Source organism: Phalacrocorax aristotelis, chromosome Z (assembly GCF_949628215.1).
Source record: "Phalacrocorax aristotelis chromosome Z, bGulAri2.1, whole genome shotgun sequence".
In the NCBI taxonomy this organism is placed as follows: Eukaryota; Metazoa; Chordata; class Aves; order Suliformes; family Phalacrocoracidae; genus Phalacrocorax; species Phalacrocorax aristotelis.
Window position 1 is genome coordinate 71,294,505 of NC_134311.1, and position 16,534 is coordinate 71,311,038.

The following is a 16,534-nucleotide window of genomic DNA, read 5'->3' on the forward strand; positions in this document are numbered from 1 at the left end:
CTCCTTAGGAATGGGTTAACCAGCACTGGTCCACCACTGTATCAGCTCACATCTGCTGAAGTCAAACGCTTCATTACCTGTGATGCCAATAAGAATGTAAACGTTCCATTTCCACAGAAATGGAAAATTTCTCATCTCATGGACAAGTTATGGAAACAATACCAAAACACAGGTCTCAAATTTATTTTTTTTTTTAATTTTGATTTTTAAAGGTCTCTACTAGGATAACATCTAGCAGGGATTAAACACTGAGAACTCCCACTTTGTGATGGAGCCACTTGAAGTCTGGATCCACTCAACTCCCAAAACTGCAAATCTGGCTACTTATAGCTCAAATGCACACTTTGTTATCACATGTCTTAACTATTATATTTAACAAGAAACCAAGTCACGAATTATGACGGAAAACCCTAACACCTGCTATTTTGAAGATGCACTGCAAACCTCCCTCCCTCAAAAAAAAAAAAAAAAAAGAAGAGGTGAAGCTTGCAAACTTGCATTTTATTATTGTGTTACACAATAAATTTTAGGTTTTTTCGGTCAGTACTGTTGTACAGTGTACATCCTTGCCTTCATAACTATTTGCTCACACTTCTAATGAACTGTTTACCCACAGAGTGAGGTGTTGGTTACTGGCTGCACAAATATCAGATTTCAACATCTCCTTAAAAACATTTTTTGGTTTACCTGAATTTGTCTCCTCAGTGGAAATCCAGTTTCCTTCCTGTGCTAATTCTTTTAAGAGTCTCCTACGCATTTGTCTCTTTTCCCTCAGCACATTTTTGAAATTGTTGATGCATTTGTTCAGGTAGATAGTCTCTGCGCACACCTTGTCAAGGCTCATGGGTCTGCACTCCTTTGCTTGTTCAGGTAGAGAGTTCGCATATTCTCCAAGCTCCTCAGGAGGTGAGTGCTGCCCCGCAGGGATTTCACAGTCAGATGATGGCATTAAACTGGAAGCAGGAGGCTCATATGGAACAGAGGAAAGACTGGGAGGAACAACCTGCATCTGAGCAGATGCTTCACTGTGGACAGTTGTGTTTGGCTGGCTCTCAGAGGATTGACTAGGAGGGGTTTCTGCAAAGTTGTCAGAGCTGCCACACATACCTGAACTGGTCAGCATCAGCGTATTGTCATCGTCCATCTGTAAGCCACTATCATTTTCCAAAAGGATTTCAGAATCACTTGTCTCCAATTTGTGAAACACCACCTGCAGAGCAGACCTGAAGTGATGAATAGCTTTCCCAAGCTTATTAGTGTAGAACTTCATGTCTACAAGATCAATGCTATCCCGAGAATGGTCAAGGAAGTATTGGGAATTTTCCAGGACATCCCTAAAGACCTGATCAGTTGGATCTTGATCATTCAGGTCCATTTGGATCATATCTTTCAAGCTGTCACTACTATCAGCCATTTCATCTGTTGTATGATCATAGCTAATGGTTGTCACTCCACTAGAAATGTCTTCTCTTTGAATATCAACTTTCTCCACACTAGTAAGTTTGCATGGGGTATCACAGTCTGTTTCAATTTCTTCTGTGGTTATCCCCTCATCTTTATCTAGAAGGGAAGAACCATTCTCAGTGACTCTTTCAGTGTCAAGCCTGTGCTCACTATCATTGCTTGAAGCACACATCTGGCTTGCACCGCCCAAAGATTCAGATGAGCAGCAGACATTTCCATCACCTGATTTGGCCAAATTGGTTACCTGTGAATTCTGCAGAGGTTCATGAAGGGCCTGGTGAATGTCACTCTCATCTGAAGGCTGCTCAGTACAGCTTATTGTTTGTGCTTCCTTCCCAGCTTCAGGTATGAAGTTGCTTTTCTTAGTCAAGGCTGACTTCTGCACAGAATCAATTCTCTCACCTGCACACTGTGTTTTCCTGCTTGTGCTTTTATACTTAACCTGGCACGAGTCCGTCTGAAGGTGCCCAACTGCATCAGTTCTCTGACCTGCATCAGGATTCACTGAGTTGCGATGATTTTTCTTGAAGCCAGACTGCAAAGAGACTGAATCTGTTTTGCGGCCCCTCTGGCCATTCTGCCGCTTCTCCTCTTCACTGGTAGCAATTCGGACACCTGAGCTTTGCAGAAGGATAGACTTCTGTAAAATAAAGTCTCTCTGTTCACAATTTACAAGTTTCACAACTGCTGGTCTTGGTGTTAACGGCTTGCCTGTACCAATATCTGATCTATAAGCATCTTTTATATACTTACTGCACTGGATACCGTTGAAACAGTGATATTCAGACAAGAAGCTGCAGATAAGCTCTACTGTGTTTTCACCATCTTTTTCTGGGATCCCATAAAAATACAATATGGGTTCTTCCTTGTGGAGCTCCCTATTGGGCTCCCGAGCATGTGTACCCTGGGATTTGCCAGTGGAACCACCTTGCAGGCCTTCTATCTCACTCAAGACTGTGTCCACACAGCTGGAGACTTCATCCACAGAGCCTTTTATCAAATTGAGGTGCTGCCGGAGCTCTGCAATCTCTGTCTGGATGCGACTTATTCCCTGGAGCTCTTTAACAATGTAATCAACCACATCAGCTGAGCGATCCCTTGATTGCCGTCTATGACTCTTGTAAGCAGTGGGCTTTTCCTGGGGAAAGCACCCTTGCCTTTCAGCTACCTCCCTCCAGCTCATGCTAATGCTCAGAGAAGAAAGGTCCTGCCCTTCAGACACTCTGCCCTTTCTTTCAGAAGAGGTCTGCATCATACCATCAGAAGAATTTCCCTGGAAGTCCTTCTTGTTCTGTTGAACCGAGCACGGTATTTTTACATAGCCATCCCAGTTCAGTTCCACCTCACCAACACACATTTCGCTCACTCCCTTGGAATCATGTCCTCCATCCTGATGAAAGTCCCCTCCAGCAGTGCAAAATTCAGTGCTCATGGAGCTCCTCTTTATTCCACAAACAAACATGTCTGTTTCAATCTCCACCGGGGAGAGCTGGCAGTGATGAGCATGGTTTGGATTCTCATCTACCTGACCTTGAAGAAGCCTCTTCATTTTGTCCCGCAGAAACAAATGGAGTTTTTGTTTCCGGAATTGCTTTCTGCCCCACAGTTTTACAACAGGTTTTCTGTGCAGAAGTGCAATTTCATTTTCTTGCTTTTTCAATCTACTTCTAGCAAACATCATCAGCAGCTGCAACCTGTGTTTCTCATAGTGCTACAAGCTGCACAAGCACACATCAATCACTTCCCAATGCAAAACTTAACATCCAGTTTTTATTCTGTCACGAAGCAGCTATCAAAAAAGGGGAAAAAAACATTACAGTTTGCTTCAGATAGAAATAGCTAAAGTAACTTAAGCAGCAGAATGAAAAAAAAAAATAGCATCCACACAAAAGCAGACAGAAAGAGGATGTGCTATTTGAAGTGTAGAGACATCCTCTCGTTTTGGCCACCTCCCCAGATCAGGTCCTTCTTTGTCAAAATAAGTGTTCCTCATTCCCTCTTCTACCCAAGAAAGTTCAAAAAGAAGAAAATAGCAATTCTGTGGCCACTCCCTTTTTCTACCAGGTTTGCAAATTACTCTAAACTGAGCTCCTGGCAATGGTGCACTGATTTAGTTACCTGTCTGGATACAGAATTCTGGCAATTATTAGTGATTCTATCCCTGCATATTTCCTTTCCTTTCAAGTCCACAAAACTCATCCTCTCTTGCTTCGAATGAAAGCAGAAATCAAGTTTGACTTGGCGCAGTACCAGCTATCCCACAAGAATTGTACAAAGTGATGTAAAGTGGCAGGAAGACCGGTTGACAGATTTTAAGTGTAAAACCTTTTTGCTATTTTAAGATTTTATCTTAATATTTTGCCTCCAAACACTAAAAATAAAACCCAAAACCCCAAAGCTTACAAGCTCCCAAGTTAACCTGCCGTTAAATATTCCACACTCAGCATATGTACGAACAGGCTGAGCTGACAGCACAAAGATTCTGCACGTCACTTCTACCTCAACCCTCAAGATTTTGCAGTGGATCCTTTTCCTGATTTAAATCCCCCCTGTAAAGAACAAAATAATAATAAAAAAAATACTATGTTAACTACTTAAAACTTTTGTGTGTCTTCAGTGCTGTACTTCCTAAGCAACATACAATCAGCTTCTTCCTCCAGAAAGCAAAGCAAACAGAGACCCATACAGAGGTCCTGGAGCCATGGTGACTGGAGGATGCCAATGTCTTTGATGATTCAGTTTCGACTTGCTGCTGAAGCATATATTCTTTCTCACATTCTTGTTTAAGACCTAGAACTTTTCATTTTTATTATTACCTAGTTCTAAAAAAAAATTTTTAAGCTGCACAAACATAACCATGACATGTAACCCTCAGCCTAACTTAAATTTTGCCAAGTGCGTCCACCTTTGTGCAAGAAGGTTTACTCCCATGTTGAAGGTAATAGAATAGAATCAGACCTTGGTTTTGGTTTAGCTGTTTGAAGGCTAATGTGTAACCGTTCATACTGAGATGTTTTGTGCTGCTCCATTTGCACTTTCTTTGAGGTCTGGTAACCTCAGCTCTCCTAATGTGGTCTTTGCAACCCTGAAGTCTTCTGCAGAAAGCATCACATATTGGTCCAGCAGCACCCACTGGAGAGTGCTGGACCACGTGCTGAGCCCAAATATTTCACACTCTTATGCTAAGCAGAGGAGCGAACACTACAATAGATCTGTTTGCACTGCATTGAAGCCTTGATCTAAGGCCCAACAAACTCACTCCAAGCATTTTCACCACCCAAGGGCCAGCTCCAGAGCTTGCAGAAGCTTTCACCTGATGCCCTTTCCAGACATCAAACAACGATTCACATTTTCAAAGCATTAACTCAAAGCTTCTACACCTGCAGTGATCCCAAGCTGCTGCAGTGCAGAAACACTCCCTAAACATCCTCCAGCCCCACCTGACAGCCATTTATGCTACTACCAGCATTTTTCTGTTAATGAGCATTTCTATCCTGGTGAATATTTTGTTTTCATTTTTGTTGTTTCTCTTTGGGGTCAGGGGAGGAAAGAGTGGGTTTTGATCTGTAGGAAGCAGCATTTGCAAATACCAATCTCTATAATCAGAGCTAATTAATATGCTGTAACAGAGGCTACATCTGTGCTTTAGGTTTAAGCCCCATCACCCAGCACCTCAGCTGAACTTCCATACCAAAGGCAGTATCTACTCCTGTTTAGGCTAAACAAATTCCCTGTTAGATTGATTGTCAGCTTCTTAAAGAAAACAAGTTTTAATTTCATAGAATTTTCAGGCCAATGGTCTACAAAGATCAGGCTTTCTTTTTCATGTCTGTCTTATCTAACTACTCCCTCATGGAACGGGTTTGACCTAAGAAATATTTGCTCAGGCTCTCTTCTTCCACAACTTACACAGTTTACCTTTCACTTGAGTGGCTAACTGGTGTTTAACACCAGAAAAACACTTTTGTATCAATATTAAGAAGCGATCCCTCAGAGAGCAAGAACGTGAATTCAACATCAGCCAAGAAGAGCTCTACAGCTGTGGGTCCCTGCATGTGTGGCTTGAGGGTGGCACACAGAGATGCTCATTGCAAATATTTTCCAGCACATCGAACCCCAAGCGCTTGGAGACAAGCCTACACAGGCTCGTGCAAGCATTCCTTCAGAAAGCTCAGTGCTTGTCATGCTTCCTTCTACACCCAACTCTCAAGGCACCAAAAAGCCTTAATGATCATTTTAGTTTAAAAAAATAAATCAATTCAAGCTGGAGCTTGCTTTCATTTCCTTTGTCTGCTGCAACTTCACTCACAGCAGCAGTTTGTTAGAGATAACACTTTTTTCTGCTAAACACTTACTTGCAGGACTGCAGCTGTTCCAAAGCAGGCAGCTCAGTGTAAACACTACAATGCTGTCATTTTTATCTTTATATAGCATTTGTGGTATATGTATATGCATCTGTGTATATTCTAGATATACACAAATACTTACTTCATTAGAGATTTTCAAAAAACATCTTTGATTTCAAATACCGGCTTGGCCCAATAGGGTCTTAAACTGTTTCCTCCCAGGCTGGGAACAAGGCCAGAGCAGAACATGAGGACAGCAGATCTGGCTCAGAGGGAAGTCTCTCTACCCCTCCCTACAGTGGGTAGAAGTGAACGGAAATCTCCGTTTCCACCAAAGAGCAAAACACTGCCCACTTACAAGAATGCCAAGAAGCAGGTACGTCGATCTCCCTCTTTGCACCTCTCCTACAGGCTTCCTCCCTCCATTCCCTGCCTTCTGCCACCCCAGGCCCACGTTCAGACCTGGAGCTCTGGATATTCACCCACTTGATCCTGTGGGCTGGCCCCACAGTGCCTCTGCACCTCCTGCCAGCGTCTGTCACTCGTCCTCCCAACCCAGGGCTGTGTGTGTGAGTTCCTGTTCCCTTCTACTGCTCCAGGCTAGGTGGCTCTGCAGTCACTTTTCCCCTGTAGGGATCCCTATTCCTGTAATGTTGCCTGTGTTAGCGTCATGCTTCTTTGTAACACAGACAGGCAGAGTGACAATGAAAGTTAACGCAGGCTCAGCCAGGGGGAAAAAAAAAAAGTAATCTGATGGTTGTAATTCCTTGCTGAATTCTTTTTCTCTTCCAGAATCGCTCCAGGAGTCACACTAACACATAACAAGAAATCAAGTCTATAAAGAAAGAGTATTTACATCCTGGTATCCTGCCAGATACTTCAAGCCCTCACTGATTACACAAGCTTTCTTCCGACTGCCTTTTAGCAGGCATTTCTCTCCAGGAGAGCTCCATGCTCAGTTCAGTATGGAACTGTCTCTGGGTGTGCAGATTGAAGAGCAGCATGCATGGGTACCACTGCTTCTACATCCCCACCACTTCCCAAAAGGAAGCCAGGCTCAAGCTAAGGAGGAGGGAGACATCACTGGCTTTACCCGGGGATGTTTGGGTTGTTTTGCTATTTCCATGAGGACAAAACTGATGTATTAAGATTTTAAACAAGGGAAACAGGTGAACAACTACAAACACTGCACCGTTTATTACCTTGCCAGCAGGCACACCTCTAAAATATCCTTGTAATACATGAATGACTGTTACTTTTCCTCCTGAAATATGGATCTGCAATGACAATACGAGCAAAAGCGTTGCGTGCCAGTGTGAATGAGTGAGAAAAAAGTACATGAGAAATCCCACGAAGGAATAAAATGCAGTTATGAGATTTCTGCTCAACAGCTGGGGATCAGTCATACTTTACACTTACAGCACTCTGGGGAAGGTCAGGCTCTCACCAGAAAGAAGAGCGCTGGCTGCAACCCCCTCTGAGCAGCATCTTCATTTCTGTGAGTCGCTGGACAAACGTGGTTCAAAACAAAGGCAGCACTGCAGTGCCTTCAGCACTGCCCCACACAGCAGTGAACTGCAGACAAGTGGAAGAATGGGGGGTCAGAGCACAACCCCTATGTCCATTAAACCTCTGCTAAAATGAGGTTGGTTTATCTTTTTAGTGGCGCTCTGGTTTTCACCACACTAAGGGAAATACTGAGACACCTTTACCCCACACCATCCTGTTAGAAAGTGCTGGTAGCCCAGGGTAGATGTGATGTTCAGAGTCACCAGCAAAGAGGTACAAAACCAATTAACTATGATCAAAAGAACATTTCACAGCAGCCTCCCTGGATGTCGACTCATGCCACCATGGCACTGAGTCGAGTCTTTTGGATTTGATTATATTTACCGTGTCTTCCACACAAAGTGGTACTGCATTACCTGTACTAGCAATTACATTAGGTAAAGCAATGAAATGGCTGATAAGTGGTCTTGCTACCTTATAAAGAACCATTTAACATGAAGAATACCAATAACTAAAATGCAGGACATTCTGGAAAAAAGGTTTTGGCACTAACAAGAGAGAGAAATTATGGCTAAGGCTGCCATAGCAACATCGCCCCAGCACTCTGCATGCTGAAACATCGACTCTTCCTGAGAATATTACAGCATTTTTAAGCACATTAATTGCCGAAAGAATCCTAACAACAAGGTTTGACAGAGATATGAAGGGTTACTACCAGCTTTACTGATGTATGACTTCTGGAAGTGAGCATGCAATTTTCTGATTAACACGATTAGACTTAATTTTGGGTTGGATCATACCTAAACATGGCATTATTGCTTGCTTCTGAGAATCTGTTTCTTTTCAAACCTTCTCCTGATAATTAACAAAAACTCTAACTTTTGAGTCCTGGCATGAATTATTGGAACAAGAAGGTAGTGAGTGAGCTGAGCAATCCTGGGTGAAGAGCAGCAAGACTGGAGAACAAAATGTTCCCTTGAAAAACGTGTTCACCTCAGGACATTTCTGCTAAAAGTAAGGTGCAGAAGAGACACATGGCCATTCACAGTGACTTAAAGAAGAAATACATCCATGCTATTGAAAAGACAGTAGTTACAAAAGGATGAAAACTATTTTAAAAACCAAATTATGTGAGCAAAGGAACTATTACACAGTCCCTTTGAGCCAAACCTCAACCTATGTTTTTGTTCAGGAATTACTGTATGAACTGCGAAACCACATCCCAGCCCCCTTGTAGAACTTTGAAATTTTTAAGTACAGCGATGATCTTTTCCAGGTTTCATCTGTACCTTCAGCTTAGCAAAAATTGTGTCAGAACACTTCAATGCAGACATCAGTGAGAGCCAGCATTCCTGCCTGTCACATTTTAGAAAAACCACACTTGAAACCTTTCCAAAGCAGTTTGGTAGATGTGACAAAAGGTCAGGTTTGGCCAGTCAGTCACCCTCATGGTGGAAAACTGATCTGTGAAACACTGCATATTGGCTGAATGAATTACAGGGTTCTGTACTTCCCACACCACAGTTATTTCTTACCTTTTACACAAGGCCATTCAACAGAGGCAAAACATACTTCTGAATAATATTTTGCTGTACCAGCAAGTTATCGGTGTAGCTACAAAGTGAAGGAACAGTAAAAATCACTAACTATGACGATAAAACACCCACTGGAGTGTTGCAAGTGCATTCACTAGCGTAAAAAATTCTGTTGCAAAACAGCATGGAATTAAATTCGTGTAATGAAGAGAGTATTGCTACATAGTAGAACAAAGAGATAGCACACCCTGCCTTAACTCCTTAATACCCCCTACAAATGTAGGGGACCACAAAAGTTGCTAAGCGTGTCTCAGCTTTCTGTAAAATGGGACTAATGTTGGTTGTCCCCTTGGAATCACTTCTGTGAGCACAGATGAAGAGGGATTGAGATGTTCAGGCCTTTTTAGTCCAGCTGTCTCAGGAGCCCCCAGAGAGCACCGTGCCACCAGGCAGCCCTGCCATTCTTCAAGATGTGCTCATTCCCTCTGCAGCCACATCCCTTTATCACTTTCTTCTGCAAGCTAAAAGCAGCAGTGGCTAGCACAGCAATGCACCGGTTACAGTAACAAATGAGGTCTGTCGTTACCTCGTGGCCAAGAAAAGGCAGCATCCAGAGACAGAAATAGGGGATGTCCCCAAGTGCAGAGGGAGGCACAAGCTGGAAGCTGCCGACCATGGACGTGGAAGGCTTGTCCCTAGCTGGCAGCAAGCTAAGTATAAGGCACCGACCTAGTTCTGAGACCAGCCTGTGCTGAGAAAAAGGCAAAAAGGATAATTGACTGCTAAAAAAAGAAAAGAAATCACAACTGCTTCTGTCATCCTTATGTAAAGTTACTTCACTCCATGGCAGCAAATACAAAACCTGAGCAGCAGCTGTCAGCAGTTTAATAGCAAACTGAGAAGCAGTTAAGTTCAGCAGCTCCCTTATTTCCAGATTTTGGGGTTTTTGTACACAGCTGAATCAATCAGTAAACCGTTTACCATACCAACCGAAAGCACTAACTGTTCCTTCAAACAGATTTTTCCCAAGTCAGCATCCTAAGGACTGAACAGATGAGCCAGGAGCAAGAACCAACTTTTTGTTTAAAGGAAACAGCACTAAGAACTGAAGCACAAGCACTGGAGCATGCTGACAAGTTAGCTGGCATTGGGGTCAGGGCTGTAGAAATTTCTGCTAGGCTTTGAGGAGAAGTTTCTGATTGTTCAGCTACCTCTAACTGGAGAGCAGACAGACAGCACTGCCAGTACAAACCCAGTACTTCTGCTTTAAATAAGGTTCTCATGCGCCATTATAAAAATGCCGAAGGATGCTAAGAGCTCTGCCTTAACTAACAGGAACAGAACATGCTGTACCTTTCCTCTACTTGTAATCCACTTTACAACCCAGTGCTGAACCAACAGTGTTGAACTCTCCAAGTGCTGCATTTCTGACAAGAACCACCAGGAAACACTCATCCCTGAGAATTTTCCCAGAACTCTGATTACTCCCTAAGGAGGTCTGGAGCTGGTTTTCCAGGTGCCTCAGCTCACAGGGACATTCAAGTAAGGGAGGGACAGGCAGCACTCACCAACCCAGGGTGACAAATTAGGGGATCCAACTTCACTTGTCCAGGCAGCACTAGCACAGCTCTGGTACAGACTAGTGCTACCAGAGCTCACTCACTGGTTTTGACCTGTCTTGCACGCTTTTAGAGCAGACACTCAGCAGCATTCAGCCAGGCTGGGTGAAGGTAACGTAGGCAGCTGATGGAATAATTAGGGTTTTCCAACTCATGCTGCTAAGCTGCAGCACTCGGCAACTAAAATCCTCCTGGGCTAAAACTGCAGCTTTACTTCTATAAGCTTCCTCCTTTTCATCTTGAGGACAGACGACCTTAGCGTTCTGTATTAAGTCTTGATGTTTATCCCCCAAAGGCTCGCTCCATTAGCAAAAGAAAGCTGCCCATATAAAAGGAATGAAAACTGAAAAAATGTCTGAAACAGTCACACCATCTGCTCTGATTCACAAGCTTGTACAGCATCCTTATCGGTCCTGCATGCCAGTCATTTCATCTCATCAGCTTATAATCTTCTCTGCACAAGAAATCAGGCCAATGACAAATACTCTGAGTTAAAAGCAAGCCTGTTTTAAGTGACATTTAAGGAAGAATCAAACCAGTTATTTAATTACTCTCAAGCTATTTGCTTTTCAAGTGATCACATTTAAATTATCCCCAAATCCCTTTCCCTTTAACTCTTCTTCACATAGTGTTTTTGATGTCAAATTCCAGCTGAGATACAAAACCTCCTAACACAAAAGTAGAAGTAAACAGACACAACCTCAATTATACTAGCAATAAGACATCCACAATTAGTGTCTAATGGGTGAACAAAAAAACTAAGAAATAAGGCATACAAATGGACATGCTAAGAGTAAATTGTTTTTACAAAGCACGTGTTTAAATCCAGTCAGCTTCCAATGGAGCTGTTGTATTGCTAAAGTAAACACACATACACACATACACACACAGAGCCCACTCTAAAAATACAGAACAATTCTTCTTGGTTGCTGCCTACTTGCAGTTTATACCACGCCACTTAATTTGTTCCAATAATTCACTTACCTTGCTGCTTCAAAATAAAATAAAAGGTTAAAATGTAAAGGAAGTATATAGAATTAATAGAAAACTACAGAACATAATAGCTTGTTCTCATAGAAAAGACAAGTCCTGAAGGATTCCTAATCTTGTTAAAGGTTCACCAGATAACGAACTTGCACTATGGACATTATCAACATATTGTTCATGTCCCATCTCAGGTATTGGGGAAAGCAATGTTAAAGGCACCAAGAATATCCCGTTCCACAGCAGCACTAGGATGAGAAATCACATAAAGTTGAAGGCATGTTTTGATGGGGGGAAAAAAAAAAAAATTCAAACAGCTACTAAAAATCCAAAAAGCAAAAAAACAGCAGAAGCCAATGAATGTAAAAGCCAAAAATGCAGAAATCCTGTTGGCTTCCAGGAGTATCCCTCAACAGAAATTCTTTAGTTCACCACCACAGTGCATCTTTTCCCTTTCTCAGGCAGTACCAAGTACAGTTAAAACTTCATCCTTCTCTTCAGTTGTGACTCAACAGAAAATATTGTACTTCAGAGGCAGAGAGAAAGCTGTGCAGCTATTGCTACTTTACTCCTCCTCGTCAGCTGCTTACTGCCTAGCTCCTCACACACGCAGCCTCCCCGCTTTGCTCGCGCACCAACAATTCTCGCCTCAAAATGATTCTCCACTTTATTATCCATTCAGAAGGAAATACAAACTGATGGAGCCAATCTGACTGAAGACAAAACGTACTGCTTTGGCATTACAAGAGCAGGCAGTACAGCGCAGCGAGCCGATCAGTGCTGGAAAAGCACTCTGCCTGACTCCTGGCATCCTGCAGGACTGCAGAGCCGGGGGGCTGGGGAGGGAAGCCCAGGACTCAACATAATTAACCAGCTCCGAGAAGATTCTTCACCCAACTCTGATACAGATGTTTATTTTTATATCTCTTGTTCACCCCCAGACTAACCTGCAAGATTCGGTGATGCCCTCACTGAAATGAATTGTATCCAGTTTCCAAGGAAGACTAGTACCAGTTCTGTTACGAGTGTGGGGGATTGAACACCCGTTGATCTCGCATTTCCCAAAAATAAAAGTCACATTGTTACATAAAAGAATGACTGCAGAAGTGTTGTGCACAGAATCAGATCCACTCACGTTGTACCGACACTTCTCTCCTGGGAGTGAGCAGCCTCAGGCCCTCATCCTGCAAGAAGTGCCTGAATTAAAGACACCATTTATTTGCCCCACAAGCTGCTCCAGGAGCATCCAACGCACTGCTGCTAAGAAAATCTTCCTGGCCAGTTGGTCCACGTTCACATCCTCCTTTTCACAAATGCTCCCTTCATCCTGTCTCCCTTCTTCATACACCCAACACAAGCACCCACCTCCTTCCCAAAAGCTGTTTCTCTGCCTTTAGCGCCAAAGGCACTGTATGTGAGCTGTGCACATTTCCTGGTTTTGCTCAAGGACAACTCACTGCATTTTTCAAAACAAAGTCTTTTCACAGTGTGGGGTGGGATTTTGAAGAGGCCTATATGACTTAGCTGTGGAAATGCCACTATCCTCCCATCTGCTCAAATACCTCCTACCACCCTGTGAGCCAGCCTTGCTGTGAATGATACTTCCCCCCAATCTCTTACCTACACCAGTATCCAATGTTATTCACCACTTCCTCCATAAGCATCACTGTACACCCAGCCCTGCCCTTGCTGCATGGGATGTTCTCCTGGCACCCTCTACCCTGTGGTCTGACAGCTCCATCCCAGCACCTCGCTGATGCAACAGCTGACAACAGCCAGGCTGGTGTCCCCATCGGCTCGTTGGTTCGATGGACATAAGCACAAGTTTTGCAGGCAGGTAGCCTAATCCACGGTTCACAATACTTTGTCTTATCAGCACCACTGGTGAGCAGTACACCCCTGCTCTTTCCATGTGCAGCCGCAGCACTGCCCCTTGCACCCAGGCACAGAAATCAGGCCACTGACCTCCTTTCAGACCCCCTGTGAGTCTGGCATTCCTCTGTGGTCACTCATATCCTCCATTCCACAGAAAACCCTTCTTCTTTTTGCTCTTTCCCTTGCTGCAGGGGCAGGGACCATAGGTCAGGTTTTCAGAAGTGCTTTAGCTTTAAAAGATTTTAAGAGTCTGACCCCAAGTTTCTCATTATATGTTTGCACCCTGCCAGGAGAACAGGCCTCCTACCCAACTGAGGGCACCGAGTTCCACTGCAATAGAAATGATTGTTACTAAACACATCAGTTATAGCACTCAAGCTCAGAGCCGAAGCTCTGTATCAAATTCATCCACATAAGGATGAAGACTGCCCAACTGAGAAAATAAAAATGCAATCCAGGATTCATACAGCACTAGTATCTTCACAGCTCTGCATATGAATAAGACAAAAAAGATCTTACCAGGGGTCTCTTTCAGAGCAAATGCTTTAAAAAATTAACTTTTTTTTGCATCCATCAGACAACACTTTCTTATTCATATTAACTCTCTGTAGCACCTGAGGCATCCATTAGACAGCCTCTCAGACTTTTACATGCCCTCCTTTTTCCACGGATCCTACCTACAGGTGGAGCCAACGTAATTCTGCCACTGCTGCCTCTGTCCTTCACATCTCTTCCTTCCTTGGCCTTTGCCCATCCCCGCAGCCATCCGTACCAGACATCAGCACATCCAAGTCAAAAATGCAGCAGGGCCAAACACAATCTTCCTGCCACAGCTCTCGAGATTCAGAAAGCCTGTGCAGATTTCCAAGCACTACCAGATAAAATCCCAGTACTCCCATGGCTGCCTTATAAAAACAGGAGCAGGAAAAAACATGGAAAAAGTGAGCAAGTCTTATTGGAGAAAGAGAAAAGAGACATCACTAATGGAGGTCATGAGCAGCGAACTGCTGGAACAAGACATGGTCCTCACCATAGCTCACAAGGATAGGAAAATGTGGCTACGGAAATACAAAGGCACAGGTGCCATCAGAAGCAAGGAAGACTTCACCTTTCAAACATTTAAAAACCTTTACCCAATGCACAGGAGACTGTTACAGGCTCTGTTTTTCAGGACTATTTTGGTTACTGAAATAATGAAGGTAATTCAGAACTGGGAAAAATAGGCATGGCTTGCACAACAGGCAAAAAGCCTATGAGAAAGAGTGTGCTTTACCTTAAGACTCAGAGCACAAAGTTATTTGCCTTCTTCCAGAGAAATAAACTTCCACTTAAAAATTTAAGTACTTCTTACTGCAATTTTTTAATTCACCAACAGATTTTAATTTTAGGTTGAGCCAGCAGGGAACTATTAAAACTGATAAACCCAGGCTAGCTATATAGGCCAAATGCTTTGATGTCTGTGAGGTATACATTATCCTTTCTTCTTTTTTAATCCTCATTATCTATTTCATTCCAACTTCTTGTAAAGCACTGTATTACAGATAAAATTGTAAAAGTAAGCAGTTCCTTCACAAGCACAAGTAGATTAACCACAGGAAAATGAGCAGCACGCTTGGAGCACAGGTCCTGCTCCTCCCTCTCCCACACTCACACGCCTTCTCCCCACAGGAAGACAAGCAAAAAGACTTCTAGTGTCTGGCTCTTGGGGAAGTACAAAACTGGAGGTGGGGCTAAGTCAGAGGATAAGAATGTTACACAGAAAGATGAAACAGAGAGACAAGAGGGGGGAAAGTCAAGAGAGAAGAGAAGAAAGCCAATGGAGAGAGCTTGTCTAGAATGGCAGGGATAAATTCTGACCAGCTCACACTCAGGTTTAATTCATCTCACAAATGGATTCAGACATCTCTGACCCAACAGCTCTCCAAAATAATTTTTTTATTTGTTTCACTGGAAGGAAGATAAGAACTATCTGTCCCAAACAAAACTGCCTGCTGCACCTCCCTGGAGACAGAGTTCTCAGTAAGGTAGTTTGGGTTCAGAGCTGCATGAGACCTTAGAAGTTCAAATAGACAGTGTAAAGTTTATCAATTGATTCAGCAGTGAAAACACGCTATTTATTATTTTCTTCAAAGCCACAAGAAGATCAAATCAATCAGCAGTCTAAAGACTGAAGTGTTAATGAAAAAGCAGTGACCTCCTGCTGTTTGACAGCTGTCCTCAATGAATAGCATGCTTTGAGGAGCTGTGCATCACCACAGCCTAAGCAATGCTGCTGAGACAGAAGCCTGGGAGACAGGAGACTGCATATTCCAAGGTATTTAAAACTATTCTGTCAATGCCGTTTCTGGCATCACAAAAGCTCCAGAACACACTTAGGAAATACATGCTTAGTATGTTGCTTTCAGATGAAAGGACAAGTTTCTTTAAGCAAGGTGTCATTCAAAGCACTGATTCTTTCTTTTCCCTTTAGGAAAGGGTAAAGCAAGGTGCAAGAGTAACCTGATGCTCAGAAGGGAACAAAGGCACAGGTCCTTACTACAGCACCCCCAGCACCTTGGAAAGTGACAATGTCCAGACATTGGCCTTGAAGCACTGAAGAAGAGGAAGGAGACAATCTTCCCCTGAAGTTCTCCCTCCTAAAAAAGGTTTTTTCCTCCCATAAAAATAAAGGTGAATTTTTTGGCTTGTAGAAAGACAAGAAGAATAGCACTGGCATGTTGAAAAATCTGCTAAAGATTGGAGCTATTGGGATTGTTTACCTTCCAAAGACAGGCAATATAAGTCCAGCTGTTAGGAATATGTGACATCAAACCACTGGCCGACTTGCCTTCTTATGAAAGATGTTTACACTCTGTATGTTCATGTTATTTGACTGTAAGGACATCTGCTGAACCCTGAGAGATGAATGTTTCTCAACTAATAAAAGGAAAGACACTCATGTAACCTGGGAATAAAAGATACTCCCAAGGCAAAGAATGCAGCAAGATTCAAGGATTGGGATTTTTATTCAGTTAACAAAAAAACAAGTTAACATAGTACTAATGCTTTTACAGGGCTACAAATCTTTACACTTCTCAGTTTAGGCCAACTTTCACAGGCAGGTATTGAGCTGCCTGCGGTGAGTCTTCCCACTTCCTTCCCACTGAGGCTGCTACTGCCACACTCAAATCTCCTCCCAGGGCTACAAAAGATTTAGTCTGAC

At 43.1% G+C, this 16,534-nt stretch overlaps 1 protein-coding gene across 4 annotated transcripts in view; it reads right to left on the reverse strand.

Annotated features, from left to right (window-relative positions):
* Positions 1-16,534, reverse strand: part of UNC13B (unc-13 homolog B) — a 219,705-nt gene that overhangs the window by 103,759 nt on the left and 99,412 nt on the right. For 2 of the 4 annotated variants that reach the window (XM_075079700.1, XM_075079699.1), the window contains exon 1: positions 688-5,289. The exons of the other annotated variants lie outside the window; for them this stretch is intronic. In XM_075079700.1, coding sequence (XP_074935801.1) covers positions 688-3,145 — 2,458 coding nt within the window. In that variant the 5' untranslated portion in view covers positions 3,146-5,289. Of the gene's footprint in view, positions 1-687; positions 5,290-16,534 lie in introns of those variants that run through there. 4 annotated transcript variants of the gene reach the window in all.